Source organism: Xenopus tropicalis, chromosome 1 (assembly GCF_000004195.4).
Source record: "Xenopus tropicalis strain Nigerian chromosome 1, UCB_Xtro_10.0, whole genome shotgun sequence".
Classification (NCBI taxonomy): domain Eukaryota; kingdom Metazoa; phylum Chordata; class Amphibia; order Anura; family Pipidae; genus Xenopus; species Xenopus tropicalis.
The window spans coordinates 6872971-6889820 of NC_030677.2; the positions used below are offsets into that span (position 1 = coordinate 6872971).

At 57.2% G+C, this 16850-nt stretch overlaps 1 protein-coding gene across 1 annotated transcript in view; it reads right to left on the reverse strand.

The window, feature by feature from the left end:
• The window catches only part of rtkn (rhotekin), a 34309-nt gene that overhangs the window by 14834 nt on the left and 2625 nt on the right, over positions 1 to 16850 (reverse strand). Inside the window, 16 exon segments of the mRNA NM_001102913.1 lie at positions 4800 to 4917; positions 14237 to 14243; positions 14245 to 14276; positions 14279 to 14282; positions 14285 to 14291; positions 14434 to 14438; positions 14440 to 14445; positions 14448 to 14456; positions 14459 to 14461; positions 14464 to 14494; positions 15660 to 15665; positions 15667 to 15689; positions 15691 to 15700; positions 15703 to 15770; positions 15773 to 15851; positions 15854 to 15858. Of these exon segments, the coding sequence (NP_001096383.1) occupies positions 4800 to 4917; positions 14237 to 14243; positions 14245 to 14276; positions 14279 to 14282; positions 14285 to 14291; positions 14434 to 14438; positions 14440 to 14445; positions 14448 to 14456; positions 14459 to 14461; positions 14464 to 14494; positions 15660 to 15665; positions 15667 to 15689; positions 15691 to 15700; positions 15703 to 15770; positions 15773 to 15851; positions 15854 to 15858 (413 nt within the window).

The window sequence follows — 16850 nt, forward strand, 5'->3', positions numbered from 1 at the left end:
ATCAGCCACTCACAGTGCAACCTTACCGCCCACGTGCCCCTATCAGCCACTCACAGTGCAACCTTACCGCCCACGTGCCACTATCAGCCACTCACAGTGCAACCTTACAGCCCACTGCCCCTATCAGCCACTCACAGTGCAGCGTTACAGCCCACGTGCCCCTATCAGCCACTCACAGTGCAGCGTTACAGCCCACGTGCCCCTATCAGCCACTCACAGTGCAGCGTTACAGCCACGTGCCTCTATCAGCCACTCACAGTGCAAACTTATACGCCCACGTGCCCCTATCAGCCACTCACAGTGCAACGTTACAGCCCACGCTGCCCTATCAGCCACTCACAGTGCAACCTTACAGCCCACGTGCCCCTATCAGCCACTCACAGTGCAACGTTACAGCCCACGTGCCCCTATCAGCCACTCACAGTGCAACTTTACAGCCCACGTGCCCCTATCAGCCACTCACAGTGCAGCGTTACAGCCCACGTGCCCCTATCAGCCACTCACAGTGCAACCTTACAGCCCACGTGCCCTATCAGCCACTCACAGTGCAATGTTACAGCCCACGTGCCCCTATCAGCCACTCACAGTGCAGCGTTACAGCCCACGTGCCCCTATCAGCCACTCACAGTGCAGCGTTACAGCCCACGTGCCCTATCAGCCACTCACAGTGCAGCGTTACAGCCCACGTGCCCCTTTCAGCCACTCACAGTTGCAGCGTTACAGCCCACGTGCCCCTATCAGCCACTCACAGTGCAGCGTTACAGCCCACGTGCCCCTATCAGCACTCACAGTGCAAACCCTTACCGCCCACGTGCCCCTATCAGCCACTCACAGTGCAACCTTACCACCCACGTGCCCCTATCAGCCACTCACAGTGCAACCTTACCGCCCACGTGCCCCTATCAGCCACTCACAGTGCAACCTTACAGCCCACGTGCCCCTATCAGCCACTCACAGTGCAACCTTACCGCCCACGTGCCCCTATCAAGCCACTCACAGTGCAACCTTACCGCCCACGTGCCACTATCAGCCACTCACAGTTGCACCTTACAGCCCACGTTGCCCCTATCAGCCACTCACAGTGCAGCGTTACAGCCCACGTGCCCCTATCAGCCACTCACAGTGCAGCGTTACAGCCCACGTGCCCTATCAGCCACTCACAGTGCAGCGTTACAGCCCACGTGCCTCTATCAGCCACTCACAGTGCAACCTTATAGCCCACGTGCCCCTATCAGCACTCACAGTGCAACGTTACAGCCCACGTGCCCCTATCAGCCACTCACAGTGCAACCTTACAGCCCACGTGCCCCTATCAGCCACTCACAGTGCAACGTTTACAGCCCACGTGCCCCTATCAGCCACTCACAGTGCAACTTTACAGCCCACGTGCCCCTATCAGCCACTCACAGTGCAGCGTTACAGCCCACGTGACCCTATCAGCCACTCACAGTGCAACCTTACAGCCCACGTGCCCCTATCAGCCACTCACAGAGCAATGTTACAGCCCACGTGCCCCTATCAGCCACTCACAGTGCAAGCGTTACAGCCCACGTGCCCCTATCAGCCACTCACAGTGCAGCGTTACAGCCCACGTGCCCCTATCAGCCACTCACAGTGCAGCGTTACAGCCCACGTGCCCCTTTCAGCCACTCACAGTGCAGCGTTACAGCCCACGTGCCCCTATCAGCCACTCACAGTGCAGCGTTACAGCCCACGTGCCCCTATCACCCACTCACAGTGCAACGTTACAGCCCACGTGCCCCTATCAGCCACTCACAGTGCAGCGTTACAGCCCACGCTGCCCTATCAGCCACTCACAGTGCAGCGTTACAGCCCACGTGCCTCTATCAGCCACTCACAGTGCAACCTTACCGCCCACGTGCCCCTATCAGCCACTCACAGTGCAACCTTACCGCCCACGTGCCCCTATCAGCCACTCACAGTGCAACCTTACAGCCCACGTGCCCCTATCAGCCACTCACAGTGCAACACTTACCGCCCACGTGCCCCTATCAGCCACTCACAGTGCAACCTTACCGCCCACGTGCCACTATCAGCCACTCACAGTGCAACCTTACAGCCCACGTGCCCCTATCAGCCACTCACAGTGCAGCGTTACAGCCCACGTGCCCTATCAGCCACTCACAGTGCAGCGTTACAGCCCACGTGCCCCTATCAGCCACTCACAGTGCAGCGTTACAGCCCACGTGCCTCTATCAGCCACTCACAGTGCAACCTTATAGCCCACGTGCCCCTATCAGCCACTCACAGTGCAACGTTACAGCCCACGTGCCCCTATCAGCCACTCACAGTGCAACCTTACAGCCCACGTGCCCCTATCAGCCACTCACAGTGCAACGTTACAGACCCACGTGCCCCTATCAGCCACTCACAGTGCAAACTTTACAGCCCACGTGCCCCTATCAGCCACTCACAGTGCAGCGTTACAGCCCACGTGCCCCTATCAGCCACTCACAGTGCAACCTTACAGCCCACGTGCCCCTATCAGCCACTCACAGTGCAGCGTTACAGCCCACACTGTGCCCCTATCAGCCACTCACAGTGCAGCGTTACAGCCCACGTGCCCCTATCAGCCACTCACAGTGCAGCGTTTACAGCCCACGTGCCCCTATCAGCCACTCACAGTGCAGCGTTACAGCCCACGTGCCCCTATCAGCCACTCACAGTGCAGCGTTACAGCCCACGTGCCCCTATCAGCCACTCACAGTGCAGCGTTACAGCCCACGTGCCCCTATCAGCCACTCACAGTGCAGCGTTACAGCCCACGTGCCCCTATCAGCCACTCACAGTGCAGCGTTACAGCCCACGTGCCCCTATCAGCCACTCACAGTGCAGCGTTACAGCCCACGTGCCTCTATCAGCCACTCACAGTGCAACCTTACCGCCCACGTGCCCCTGTCAGCCACTCACAGTGCAACCTTACCGCCACGTGCCCCTATCAGCCACTCACAGTGCAACCTTACAGCCCACGTGCCCCTATCAGCCACTCACAGTGCAACCTTACCGCCCACGTGCCCCTATCAGCCACTCACAGTGCAACCTTACCGCCCACGTGCCACTATCAGCCACTCACAGTGCAACCTTACAGCCCACGTGCCCCTATCAGCCACTCACAGTGCAGCGTTACAGCCCACGTGCCCCTATCAGCCACTCACAGTGCAGCGTTACAGCCCACGTGCCCCTATCAGCCACTCACAGTGCAGCGTTACAGCCCACGTGCCTCTATCAGCCACTCACAGTGCAACCTTATAGCCCACGTGCCCCTATCAGCCACTCACAGTGCAACGTTACAGCCCACGTGCCCCTATCAGCCACTCACAGTGCAACCTTACAGCCCACGTGCCCTCATCAGCCACTCACAGTGCAACTTTACAGCCCACGTGCCCCTATCAGCCACTCACAGTGCAGCGTTACAGCCCACGTGCCCCTATCAGCCACTCACAGTGCAACCTTACAGCCCACGTGCCCCTATCAGCCACTCACAGTGCAGCGTTACAGCCCACGTGCCTCTATCAGCCACTCACAGTGCAACCTTACAGCCCACGTGCCCCTATCAGCCACTCACAGTGCAGCGTTACAGCCCACGTGCCTCTATCAGCCACTCACAGTGCAGCGTTACAGCCCACGCTGCCCCTATCAGCCACTCACAGTGCAGCGTTTACAGCCCACGTGCCCCTATCAGCCACTCACAGTGCAGCGTTACAGCCCACGTGCCCCTATCAGCCACTCACAGTGCAGCGTTACAGCCCACGTGCCCCTATCAGCCACTCACAGTGCAGCGTTACAGCCCACGTGCCCCTATCAGCCACTCACAGTGCAGCGTTACAGCCCACGTGCCCCTATCAGCCACTCACAGTGCAGCGTTACAGCCCACGTGCCCCTATCAGCCACTCACAGTGCAGCGTTACAGCCCACGTGCCTCTATCAGCCACTCCCCACAGTGCAGCGTTACAGCCCACGTGCCCCTATTAACAGCCACTCACAGTGCAGCGTTACAGCCCACGTGCCCCTATCAGCCACTCACAGTGCAACCTTACCGCCCACGTGCCCCTATCAGCCACTCACAGTGCAACCTTACCGCCCACGTGCCACTATCAGCCACTCACAGTGCAACCTTACAGCCCACGTCCCCTATCAGCCACTCACAGTGCAGCGTTACAGCCCACGTGCCCCTATCAGCCACTCACAGTGCAACGTTACAGCCCACGTGCCCCTATCAGCCACTCACAGTGCAACCTTACAGCCCACGTGCCCCTATCAGCCACTCACAGTGCAGCGTTACAGCCCACGTGCCCCTATCAGCCACTCACAGTGCAGCGTTACAGCCCACGTGCCCCTATCAGCCACTCACAGTGCAGCGTTACAGCCCACGTGCCCCTATCAGACACTCACAGTGCAGCGTTACAGCCCACGTGCCCCTATCAGCCACTCACAGTGCAGCGTTACAGCCCACGTGCCCCTATCAGACACTCACAGTGCAGCGTTACAGCCCACGTGCCCCTATCAGCCACTCACAGTAGCGTTACAGCCCACGTGCCCCTATCAGACACTCACAGTGCAGCGTTACAGCCCACGTGCCCCTATCAGCCACTCACAGTGCAGCGTTACAGCCCACGTGCCCCTATCAGACACTCACAGTGCAGCGTTACAGCCCACGTGCCCCTATCAGCCACTCACAGTGCAACGTTGATGTTTATCCAGATTAAATCTAATCCCAGAATTGGCCCCCCCATTTTTTTCTGCTTGGTGTAAGAAGCCAATCAGATTCAGATACTCACAATACAATGGGATTCTCAAAACAGATGTCAGTAGAAGTTCTGTCCACAAAGACCAGTTCCGTGTCCCAGACCTCCCCGCGCAGCTGAAGGGCACAGAACACGGCACAGCGATGCAGCTCTAGAGAGAAAGCTCTTGGGTTAGTGCCAGGACATTGGCATCTGGGAGTTCCGCCACAGGCTCTTGGGTGTCAGAACTATCAAACTCCCTGACTGACTAACGGACCGACCGACTAACGGACCGACCGACTAAACGACCGACTAAACGACCGACCGACTAACCGACCGACTAACCGACCGACGGACCGACCGACGGACCGACCGACGGACCGACTAACTGACCGACCGACTAACCGAACGTCCGACCGACTAACCGAACGTCCGACCGACTGACTAACCGACTGACCGACTGACTAACCGACCGGAGCTCCCATTAAACAGAGAGCCATGTCATGTAAAGGGGAAATAGCACAAATAAGGAACTTTAGGGCCCATAATTCAACTTCTGTTCGTGAATGGATGTAAATAGCGCAGACGTAGTGGCGCCGCTCCCCTGGCACAGCCTGAATGTCACCTTGGCGCCTGATTATTGCCCCCAGGAGGCATTTGGCTCCGTATGTATTGTCCCATAGCAAAGAGAAGATCAGCCTCACTGTCTGAACAGAACTGCATAGTCTTTTATATGGGTGATGCCGATTGGCTGTAGCCACACATGTGATGCTATACACTCAAACATATACAGAGAGAATGGCAGGGGAGGCTGGCAGGGGGGGCAGATATAGAGGGCATGGGAGGGGAGGCTGGCAGAGGGGCAGATATAGAGGGCATGGGAGGGGAGGCTGGCAGAGGGGGCAGAATAAGAGGGCATGGGAGGGGAGGCTGGCAGATGGGGGCAGATATAGAGGGCATGGGGCGGGAGGCTGGCAGAGGGGGCAGATATAGAGGCATGGAGAGGGGAGGCTGGCAGAGGGGGCAGATATAGAGGGCATGGGAGGGGAGGCTGGGAAGGGGGGCAGATATAGAGGGCATGGGGGGGAGGCTGGCAGAGGGGGCAGATATAGAGGGCATGGGGGGGCTGGCAGGGGGGCAGAATAAGAGGGCATGGGAGGGGAGGCTGGAAGGGGGGGTAGATATAGAGGGCATGGGGGGCGCTGGCAGGGGGGGCAGATATAGAGGGCATGCGGAGGGGGGCTGGCAGAGGGGCAGATATAGAGGGCATGGGAAGGGAGACTGGAAGGGGGGGCAGATATAGAGGCAGTGGGAGGGGAGGCTGGCAGGGGGGCAGATATAGAGGGCATGGGAGGGGAGGCTGGAAGGGGGGCAGATATAGAGGGCATGGGAGCGGGGCTGGAAGAGGGCAGATATAGAGGGCATGGGAAGGGAGACTGGTAGAGGGGGCAGATATAGAGGGCATGGGAGGGGGGCTGGCAGGAGGGGCAGATATAGAGGGCATGGAGAGGGAGGCTGGCAGTGGGGCAGATATTAGAGGGCATGGAGGGGGGCTGGCAGGAGGGGCAGACGTATAGAGGGCATGGGAGGGGAGGCTTGCGCAGTAGGGCAGATATAGAGGGCATGGGAGGGGGGCTGGCAGAGGGGCAGATATAGAGGGCATGGGAGGGGGGCTGGCAGAGGGGCCACTGCAACCTACGCCCACGTTCCCTATCAGCCACTCACAGTGCAACCTTACCGCCCACGTGCCACTATCAGCCACTCACAGTGCACCTTACAGCCCACGTGCCCCTATCAGCCACTCACAGTGCAGCGTTACAGCCCACGTGCCCCTATCAGCCACTCACAGTGCAGCGTTACAGCCCACGTGCCCCTATCAGCCACTCACAGTGCAGCGTTACAGCCCACGTGCCCCTATCAGCCACTCACAGTGCAACCTTACAGCCCACGTGCCCCTATCAGCCACTCACAGTGCAACGTTACAGCCCACGTGCCCCTATCAGCCACTCACAGTGCAACCTTACAGCCCACGTGCCCCTATCAGCCACTCACAGTGCAACGTTACAGCCCACGTGCCCCTATCAGCCACTCACAGTGCAACTTTACAGTCACGTGCCCCTATCAGCCACTCACAGTCCGCGTTACAGCCACGTGCCCCTATCAGCCACTCACAGTGCAACCTTACAGCCCACGTGCCCCTATCAGCCACTCACAGTGCAGCGTTACAGCCCACGTGCCCCTATCAGCCACTCACAGTGCAGCGTTACAGCCCACGTGCCCCTATCAGCCACTCACAGTGCAGCGTTACAGCCCACGTGCCCCTATCAGCCACTCACAGTGCAGCGTTACAGCCCACGTGCCCCTATCAGCCACTCACAGTGCAGCGTTACAGCCCTCGTGCCCCTATCAGCCACTCACAGTGCAGCGTTACAGCCCACGTGCCCCTATCAGCCACTCACAGTGCACGTTACAGCCCACGTGCCCCTATCAGCCACTCACAGTGCAGCGTTACAGCCCACGTGCCCCTATCAGCCACTCACAGTGCAGCGTTACAGCCCACGTGCCTCTATCAGCCACTCACAGTGCAACGCTTAACCGCCCACATCGCCCTGATCAGCCACTCAACCGTGCACCTACCGCCACGTGCCCTATCAAGCCACTCACAGTGACCTTACAGCACGTGCCCTTATCAGCCATCACAGTGCAACCTACCGCCCCACTGCCCTCTATTCAGCCACTCACAGTGCACTTACCGCCCACGTGCCACTATCAGCCACTCCAGTGCAACTTACGCCACGTGCCCCTATCAGCCACTCACAGTGCCAGCGTGTACAGCCACGTGCCCCTATCAGCCACTCACAGTGCAAGCGTTACAGCCCACGTGCCACCTATCAGCCACTACAGTGCAGCGTTACAGCCCACGTGCCTCTATCCAGCATACAGTGGCAACCTTATAGCCCCGTCCCCTTCAGCCCACCTCCACAGTGAACGTTACAGCCACGGTGCCCCTATCAGCCACTCAAGTTGCAACCTTACACCCCGTCTAATCAGCCCGTGACGTTGCCCGTGCCTTATCAGCCACTCACAGTGCAACTTTACAGCCACGTGCCCCTATCAGCCAGTCACAGTGCAGCGTTACAGCCCAGTGCCCCTATTCAGCCACTACAGTGCAACCTTACAGCCCACGTGCCCCTATTCAGCCATCACAGGCACGGTTCGCAGTGCTATAGCTTAACGTGAGGTAGCCACGTGCTCCCTATCACCACTCACAGTTGCACGCTTACAGCCCACTGCTATGACACAGTGCCTTAAGGACTGCTCTAGCCACTCACAGTGCAGCGTTACAGCCACGTGCTCTTGCACCACTCACCAGTGGCAGCGTTACAGCCCCCGTGCCCTATCAGCCACTCACAGTGCAGCGTTTACAGCCCACGTGCCCTGATCCAGCCACTCACAGTTTGCAGGTTACAAGGCCCACGGCCCCTATCAGCCACTCACAGTGCAGCGTAACGCCTGTTAATCACACCACGCCTTCGCACTGCCTGCCCAGCTCCATCACTTACGCCCAGCTATAACCACTCACAGTGCAGCGTTACAGCCCACGTGCCCCTATCAGCATCACAGTGCAGCCTTACGCCCACGTCCTACGCTCATGCCTACGCCCATGTGTACCTCACAGTGCAGACTTACAGCCCCGTGCCCCTATCAGCCACTCACAGTGCCAGCTTTACAGCCCTACGTGCCCTATTCAGCCACTCACAGTGCACGTTACAGCCCACGTGCCCTATCAGCCACCTTCACAGTGCAAAGCGTTACAGCCCCACGTGCCCTTATCAGCACTCACAGTGCAACCTTACCCCACTGCCCCCTATCAGCCACTCACAGTGCACGTTACGCCCACGTGCCACCTGTCAGACTCACAGTGCACCATCCGTGCCATCACATATGAACTTACAGGCCTGCCCTATCAGACTCACGTCACGGTCGCCCACGCCTTATCAGCCACATCAACTCAGCCCACGTGCCTACAGACTCACGTGGCGTTACAGCCCACGTGCCCCTTTATGCACCCAGTGCACCTAACTCCCTAGTCGATCAGTCAGCGTTACAGCCCACGTGCCTCTATCAGCCACTCACAGTGCAACCTTACAGCCCACGTTGCCCCTATCAGCCACTCACAGTGCAGCGTTTACAGCCACGTGCCTATCAGCCATCACAGTGCAGCGTTACAGCCCACGTGCCCTATCAGCCACTCATGCAGGTTCGCCAGTGCAATCGTAAGTAGATCAGCCCACGCCTGCCCCCTGTATTACAGCCACGCCACTAGCTCACAGTGCGCGTTTCAGCCGTGCCTTAGCCACATGGCACGTTCACCACTGCTCTTAGCCCTCAGTGAAACTTCGCACGTGCCCTCACCATCAAGCAGATAGCCAGTCTCGCCCTCACAGTGCACCAGCCCACGCTTCGCCTCAGTCACTACCGCCAGTGCCACACACTCACAGTGACTCAACCCAGTGCTCAGCTTCACAGCCCACGTGCCCCTTCCACTCCAGTGACGTACAGCATCCCTATAGCATAAGTGCAACCTTACAGCGTGCTATCGCACACGCAGACACAGTGCCCCTACAGCACCAGCAGCTCACACGCCTATGCACAGTGCAGCGTTAAGACAACGTGCCGATCAGCACCAGTGCCGTTACAGCAGTGCGCCCTACGACTCACAGCAGGTACAGCCTGCCTCGCACTCACAAGGCAGCGTTACAGCCCACGTGCCCTATTCGAGCACTCATCAGTGCAGCTTACAGCCCACGTGCCATGACTCAGCAGCTTAGATGTCCATAGTCCCACATGCGTTAGCAGCCTAGACGTCAAAGCGTTAAGCCACTTCGTAAGTCAATTGATGTCCAGATTAAATCTTAATCCCAGAATTGGCCCCCATTTTTTTCTGCTTGGTGTAAGAAGCCAATCAGATCAATACTCACAATACAATGGGATTCTCAAACAATGTCGTAGAATTCTGTCCACAAAGACCCAGTTCCGTGTCCCAAGACCTCCCGGCAGCTGAAGGGCACAGAAACACGGACACAGCGATGCAGCTCTAGAGAGAAAGCTCTTGGTGTTAGTGCCAGGCACATTGGGCATCTGGAGTTCCGCCACAGCTCTTGGGTGTCAGAACTATAAAACTCCTGACTGACTACGGACCGACCGACTAACGGACCGACCGCTAAACGACCACTAACGACGACCGACTAACGACCGACAACGCGACGGACCGACCGACGGACGACGACGGACCGACTAACTGACCACGACCGACACCAACGTTCCGAGCCCGACTAACCGAACGCTCCGACGACTGACTACCTGACTGACCGACTGACTAACGACGCGGAGCTCCCCATTAAACAGAGAGCCATGTCATGTAAAGGGGAAATAGCAAAATTAAGGAACTTTAAGGGCCATAATTCAACTTTGTTCGCTGAATGGATGTAAATAGCGCAGACGTAGTGGCGCCGCTCCCTGCACAGCCCCTGAATGTCACCTGGCGCCTGATATTGCCCAGGGAGGCATTTGGCTCCCGTATGTATGCTCCCATAGCAAAGAGAAGATAGCCTCACTGTCTGAACAGAACTGCATAGTTCTTTTATATGGTGTGATGCCCGATTGGCTGTAGCCAACATGTGATGCTATACACTCAAACATGATACAGAGAGAATGGACAGAGGGTGCAGGGGCATTGGGGCATGAGGGAGGGAGGGGGCAGATATAGGAGGGCATGGGAGGGGAGGCTGGCAGAGGCGGGCCCAGACATATGCTCCCCCGTGAGGCGCTTATGCACCTCCGTATATTTATAGCTCTCTGCAGAAGAAGGCCCGGCTGCTAACGGGTGCCGCAGACCCCCTTACCGGAGCTATGGCGCGCTGCGGTAGAGAGGCTGGCATGACCGGCAGATATATAGGCCATGCGGAAGCGGAGGCCTGGCAGAGTGGGCAGATATCAGAGGCATGGAGCGCGAGGCTGGCAGGAGGGGCAGATAAGATGGGCATGGGAGGGACCTCTCCATAGTTACTACTAGGCTTGCGCGCACCAGGTGCGTGGGGCAGATATCCTGAGCCCGCCCTGCGCCATGCCCCCTATGGGGGGGGGGAGTATGTACTCGCTTATGCCTCCTCTGCCAGAGGCCCAGAGATAAGGCCCGGCGGCTGCGTCCGGCATGGGGAAGGAATCCTCCAGCCGCTCTCCCATGCCCCGGGGCCTTGCAGGCCGGGCCGGCAATGCATATTAATCTATGACGACCCCCAGGGCATGTCTTGCCGCAGCCCCCCCCCCTCCACATTGCAGCCTTATAGGTACGGCACCCGTTCTGCAGCGAACCAGTCGCACTCCCCCTTCCCATTGCCGCCACTGAGTAAGTTTCTCGGAGGCCGCTAGGACTATATCTAGCATCGGAGGCCCCATCGCTGCCCTAGTGCCCTCTATATCTGCCCCCTGTGGCGCACGCGCGCTCGCCCCGCTGCGCCATGGGCAGCGCATGATATATAATCTGGAGGGAGCATGCGGCACCACTGCCACGGCCTCCCGTGCGGCGGATGCCCCTCCGCATATGAATACTGCGCGCCCTGGCAGATTATATTATGCCAGCCGCCCATGGGGAGAACCTGCCGCCTAAGGCCCAGTGCCCTCTATATTCTGCCCCCCTGCCAAGCCCCCCTCCGCGAGTGGCCTCGCTAGTAATCTAGGATCACTACTCTGCGCAAGGGGCCCCTGGCCTCCGCATGGCGCGCCCTAAGTCTAGGCCCTCGGCATCTGGCCAGACCCCCCTCCCATGCCCTCGGGTTAGTCGCATGATACTCAGATCGGGCCTGGCATGCCAGCGCCCCTGGCAACGGTCGGCCATGCCCCTTATGATATCTGCTCCACTCTGAGACGCCTCGCGCGCATGGCCGCGACTAACGCCCCGCCTATATACTAGCCCCCATCTGGGCCAGATCACTCACTCCCATGCCCTTCTAGTAATTGCTGCATGGCCACACCCATGCTGACTCGAGTCCACGCCACGCTTCCCGGTGCCACCTGCTATAGAATGACTATGCGGTAAGGGGGCCTGGCAGCCGAGCGGAACTCGAGCACCTAGTACGATCGGCACCTTGCGGAGGGACTGACTATAGGTGCGCCGGCAGTGAATATAGTAGCTGCCACTGCGTCTGGCGCTGCCCAGCCACCTGCGCCATGCGCACTTATCATAGTGACTACTGAGGCAGGCTCTTGGCCGGCAGACTTATACGGGTCCCATCGCCCACGCTGCCCCGCTAGGTCGAGAGCCGGCGCCTAAGTAATAATAGAGCCGCGCACTCGGCGTGCGTGGCCTGGCAGGGCGCCTCCATTGGCAGCACCTCTATATATTCTGGATCCCCCATCTTCGGCCAGCTGGCATTGGTCGCGCCTACGGGCGAGCTTCGCTTCAGCAGGGTGAGTCAAGACCTAGCACCCGGCTCTATGGCGCAGGGGGCTGGGCAGAGGCGGGCAGAGGTTTGACCTCAGGCCGCACTGTCCAGTGAGCGCCTGAGGCTTTATATCTGCCCCAGGTGCTTAGTTTCATTGGCAGGAGGCCCGGTCCTGCCCGTACCCATGCCCCCTATAGGTACGTAGGTCATAAAGGGGCATCCCGCTCTGCCAGCCCGCCCTCCAGCCCTTAGATCTGCCCCCTCTGCCAGCCCCCCTCCCATGCCCTGCCTATATCTGCCCCTCTGCCCTACGAGGGCCTCCTCACCTCATGCCCTCTATAACCTGCCCCTGTGGCCAGGGCCTGCGCCCCTCCCCTCAGCCCGTTATAGGTATCTGCCCCCCCTGGCACTGACACAAAGGGCCCTCTATACCGTGCCCCGAGTCAGTGCGGCCGCAGGGGAATGAATGCTGCTGCGCCCCACCGCACGGGCAGATATCAGGGGTGGAGGGGGAGGCTGGGCAGATAGGGGCAGATCATAAGAGGATGGTGAGGGGGAGCTGGCAGAGTAGGGGCCAGATATAGGGGGCATGGAGGGGGCGTCAGAGGGGCAGAATATAAAGGGCATAGGGAGGGGGCTGCAGAGGGGCAGGTATTAGAGGGCATGGGAGCGGACGCTTGGCCAGAGGGGGCAGATATAGGGGCATGGGAGGGGGGCTGGCAGAGGGGCAGATATAGAGGGCATGGGAGGGGGCTGGCCAGGGGGCAGAATAGAGGGCATGGGAGGGGGCTGCAGAGGGGCAGATAGGCGGGCATGTGAGGAGGCCTGCAAGTGGGGCAGATAAGAGGGCATGGAGGGGGCTGGAGAGGGGGCAGATATAGAGGCATGGGAGGGGCTGGCCAGAGGGGCAGATACAGGGGCATGGGAGGGGGGCTGTCGAGGGGCAGATATAAGGCATGGGGACGGGAGGGTCTGCAGGGGGAGACAAGGATGAGTAGAGAGCGGCATGGGGAAGGTGGTTATGGGACTGTGCAGAGGGTGGCAGATATAGGGCTATTGGAGTGTGGGGCTGCAGTAGAGGGGCATTTCATATTAGAGGCTGCTTATGGGATAAGGGGGGCATGGCAGGGGCGCCGCGAATAAGGCATGGGAGGGGTGCGAGGCAGTATAGGGGCATGGGAGGGAGGCTGCAGATGGGCAGATATGGGGCGTGGGAGGGGTCTGGCAGAGGCATATAAGCATTGGGGCGGGCCAGGCATTAATAGAGCGCAAGTCATAGGGCATGGGAGGCTGCAGCGGGGGCAGAATATAGGGGGCATGCGAGGGCTGGCAGAAAGGCAGATATAAGGCATGGAGGGGGGGCAGAGGGGCCAATTATAGGGGCATGGGAGGGGGCTGCAGAGGGGGCAAGATAAGGCAGGGAGGGGGCTGGCAGATGGGCAGTATAGAGGCATGGGAGGGAGGCTGGCAGAGTGGCAGATATAGGGGGCATGGGGAGGGGGCTGCAAGGGGCATGATTATATAGAGGGCATGGGAGAGAGTGGCAGTGGCAATAGGAGGTGGGCAGATATAGAGGGCAGGGAGGGCTGTGCAGAGGGGCATATAGCGGGCATGGCGAGGGGCGGAGGCCAGATATAGAGGCCATGGGGGGCTGAGGCAAATGCATGGGGCTGGCAGGAATATAGAGGCATGGAGGCGGAGCGCTGGCAGAGGGGGCAATATAGGGGCATGGGAGCGGGGTGCAGGGCGCAGATATAGAGGCATGGAGGGGGCTGGCAGAGGCGATATAGAGGCATGGAGGGGGGCTGGCAGAGGGGGCAATGAATGGGCAGGCTCAGGCCGAACGGGCCATGGGAGTGGCTGGCAGAGGGCAGATATAGAGGCATGGGAGGGGGCTGCCAGAGGGCAATATAAGGCCATGGACGAGGGGGGCTGGCAGAGGGGGCAGATATAGAGGCAGATGGGCGAGGGGTAAGGCATGAGGGCGCAGGGCAAATATAGAGGCATGGGAGGGGAGTAGGACTTCAGGTAAACGGCCTTACTTACCTCCTTTGGTTTTTGAAATATTCACTGTCTTTCCACATGAGGGGATCGCAGGTCTCTGGGCAGGGAGAAAATACAAAGTCACCATACGTCCCAAGCGGGAGCTGAAAAGCTGCGGTTATTGCTAACTGAATAAAAAACAATCCCTGATCCTATTCCCCTTATGCCGACAAATGGTATTAAAATGCCCCTCTCACTCTGATACTTGAAAGTTCCCCTTGCAAGCTGCTCTCCTTCCTGCAACCTGCTTCCGACGGCCTGAAAGGCAAACACAACCCCAAATCCAACAGTAATCAGTCACTGCACCAAAATGGAGCATTTCATCTTTATATGGCACAGAACCCCTCAGTGGACTGTATATCCTTATCATTTACAGTAGGGGTACATTACCCTTATAATACAGAGTATTACTCAGAGTTCCTGTATAACTCAGCTGCAGCCTTGGGCTTTTTTTATGGGCTGGGCAACAGAACCCTCATTGACTGCTAATATCCCTTTATCATTTACAGTAGGGTACATTATCCCTTATAATACATGAGTGATACTAGATTCCCTGTATACTCAGCCTGCGCTTGTGCCTTTATATGGGCGCACAGAACCCCTCAGTGACTGCTAATACCTTATCATGTACAGTAGGGGGTTACATTATCCCTTATAATACATGAGTGTACTCAGAGTTCCCTGTATAACTCAGGCTGCAGCCTTGTGCCTTTATAGGGGGCACAAACCCCCAGTGACTGCTATATCCTTATCATTACAGTAGGGTACATTATCCCTTATAATACTGAGTGATACTCAAGTTCCCTGTATAACTCAGGCCTGCAGCTTGTGCCTTTATATGGGGGGCAAGAACCCCTCAGTGACTGCCTAGAATCCTTATCATTTACAGTAGGGTACATTATCCCTTATAAATACATGAGTGATACTCAGATTCCCTGTATTAACTCAGCCTGCACCTTGTGCCTTTATATGGCACAGAACCCCTCAGTGACTGCTAAGTATCCTTACATTTAACAGTAGGGTACATTATCCCTTTATAATACATGGTGATAACTAGATCTCCCTGTATAACTCAGCCTGCAGCCTTGTCCTTTATATGGGCACCAGAACCCCTCAGTGACTGCTAATACCTTATCATTTACATGGGGGACATTATCCCTTTATAAAATGAGTATTACTCAGATCCCTGTATAACTCACCTGCACTTTGTGCCTTTATATGGCACAGAACCCCTCGTGACTGCTAATATCCTTATCATTACAGTAGGGGTACATTATCCCCTTATAATACATGAGTGATACTCAGCATTCCTTAGTATAACTCACCTGCAGCCTTGTGCCTATATGGGCACAGAACCCCTCAGTGACTGCTATATCCTTTATCATCTTACAGTTAGGGTACATTATTCCCTATAATAATCATACTGCGGGCATTTGCTCTGCAGAACTTGCTCCTCTCTTGCGGTGCGCAGCTCAGACATATAAGTCATTATACGACTGTTACAGACCAGGAGGCTCTTTGCCACCTCTAGAGCCTGGTTTCCCTCTGAGTCGAGGCTTCCAGCAACTTTACTGCCCCCTCCCTCATCCGCACCTCATGGTCTATTCGCCTCTGTATGCCGTGTCCTGCAGGCGGCGGCATACTAAGGACTAAGTCTGTATATAAGGGAGGGCCTACGTCAGTCTGATATAAGGGGGCCGTATCAGCTGTATATAAGGGGGGCCGTACGTCAGTCTGTATATAAGGAGGGCCGTAGTCATCTGTATATAAGGAAGAGGCCGTATATCAGTCTGTTATATAAGGGGCCTATATCAGTCGTATATAAGGGGGGGCCGTACGGTCATATCTGTATATAAGGGGGAGGCCGTATATCAGTCTGTATATAAGGGGGGCCCGTATATCATCTGTATATAAGCGGGGGACCGATACGCGTCTGTATATAAGGGGGGCCGTACGTCAGTCTGTATTATAAGGGGGCCGTATATCAGTCTGTATATTAAGGGGGGCCGTACGTCGGTCTGTATTATAAGGAGGGCCGTACGTCAGTCTGTATGTATAAGAGGGGCCGTATATTCAGTCTGTATATAAAGGGGCCGTACGTCATCGTATATAAGGGGGGCCGTATATCAGTCTGTATATAAGGGGGCCGTACGTCAGTCTGTATATAAGAGGGCCTATATCAGTCTGTATATAAGGGGGCCGTATATCAGTCTGTATATAAGGGGGGCCGTACGTCAGTCTGTATTAAGGAGGCGGCGTATATCAGTCTGATATAAGGGGGGCCGTACGTCAGTCTGTATATAAGAGGGCCGATATCAGTCTGTATATAAGGGGGCGTATATCAGTCTGTATATAAGGGGGGCCGTATATCAGTCTGGTACCTATTCATAAGGAGGGCCGTACTCAGTCTGTATATAAGAGGCCGCTTACGTTTCAGTCTGTATAAGGAGGGCCGTACGTCAGTCTGTATATAAGGGGAGGCGATATCAGTCTGTATATAAGGAGGGCCGATATCAGTCTGTATATAAGGAGGGCCGTATACAGTCTGAATATAAGGAGGCCGTACGTCAGTCTGTATATAAGGAGGGCCGGTAGTCGCTGTATATAATAGGGGCCG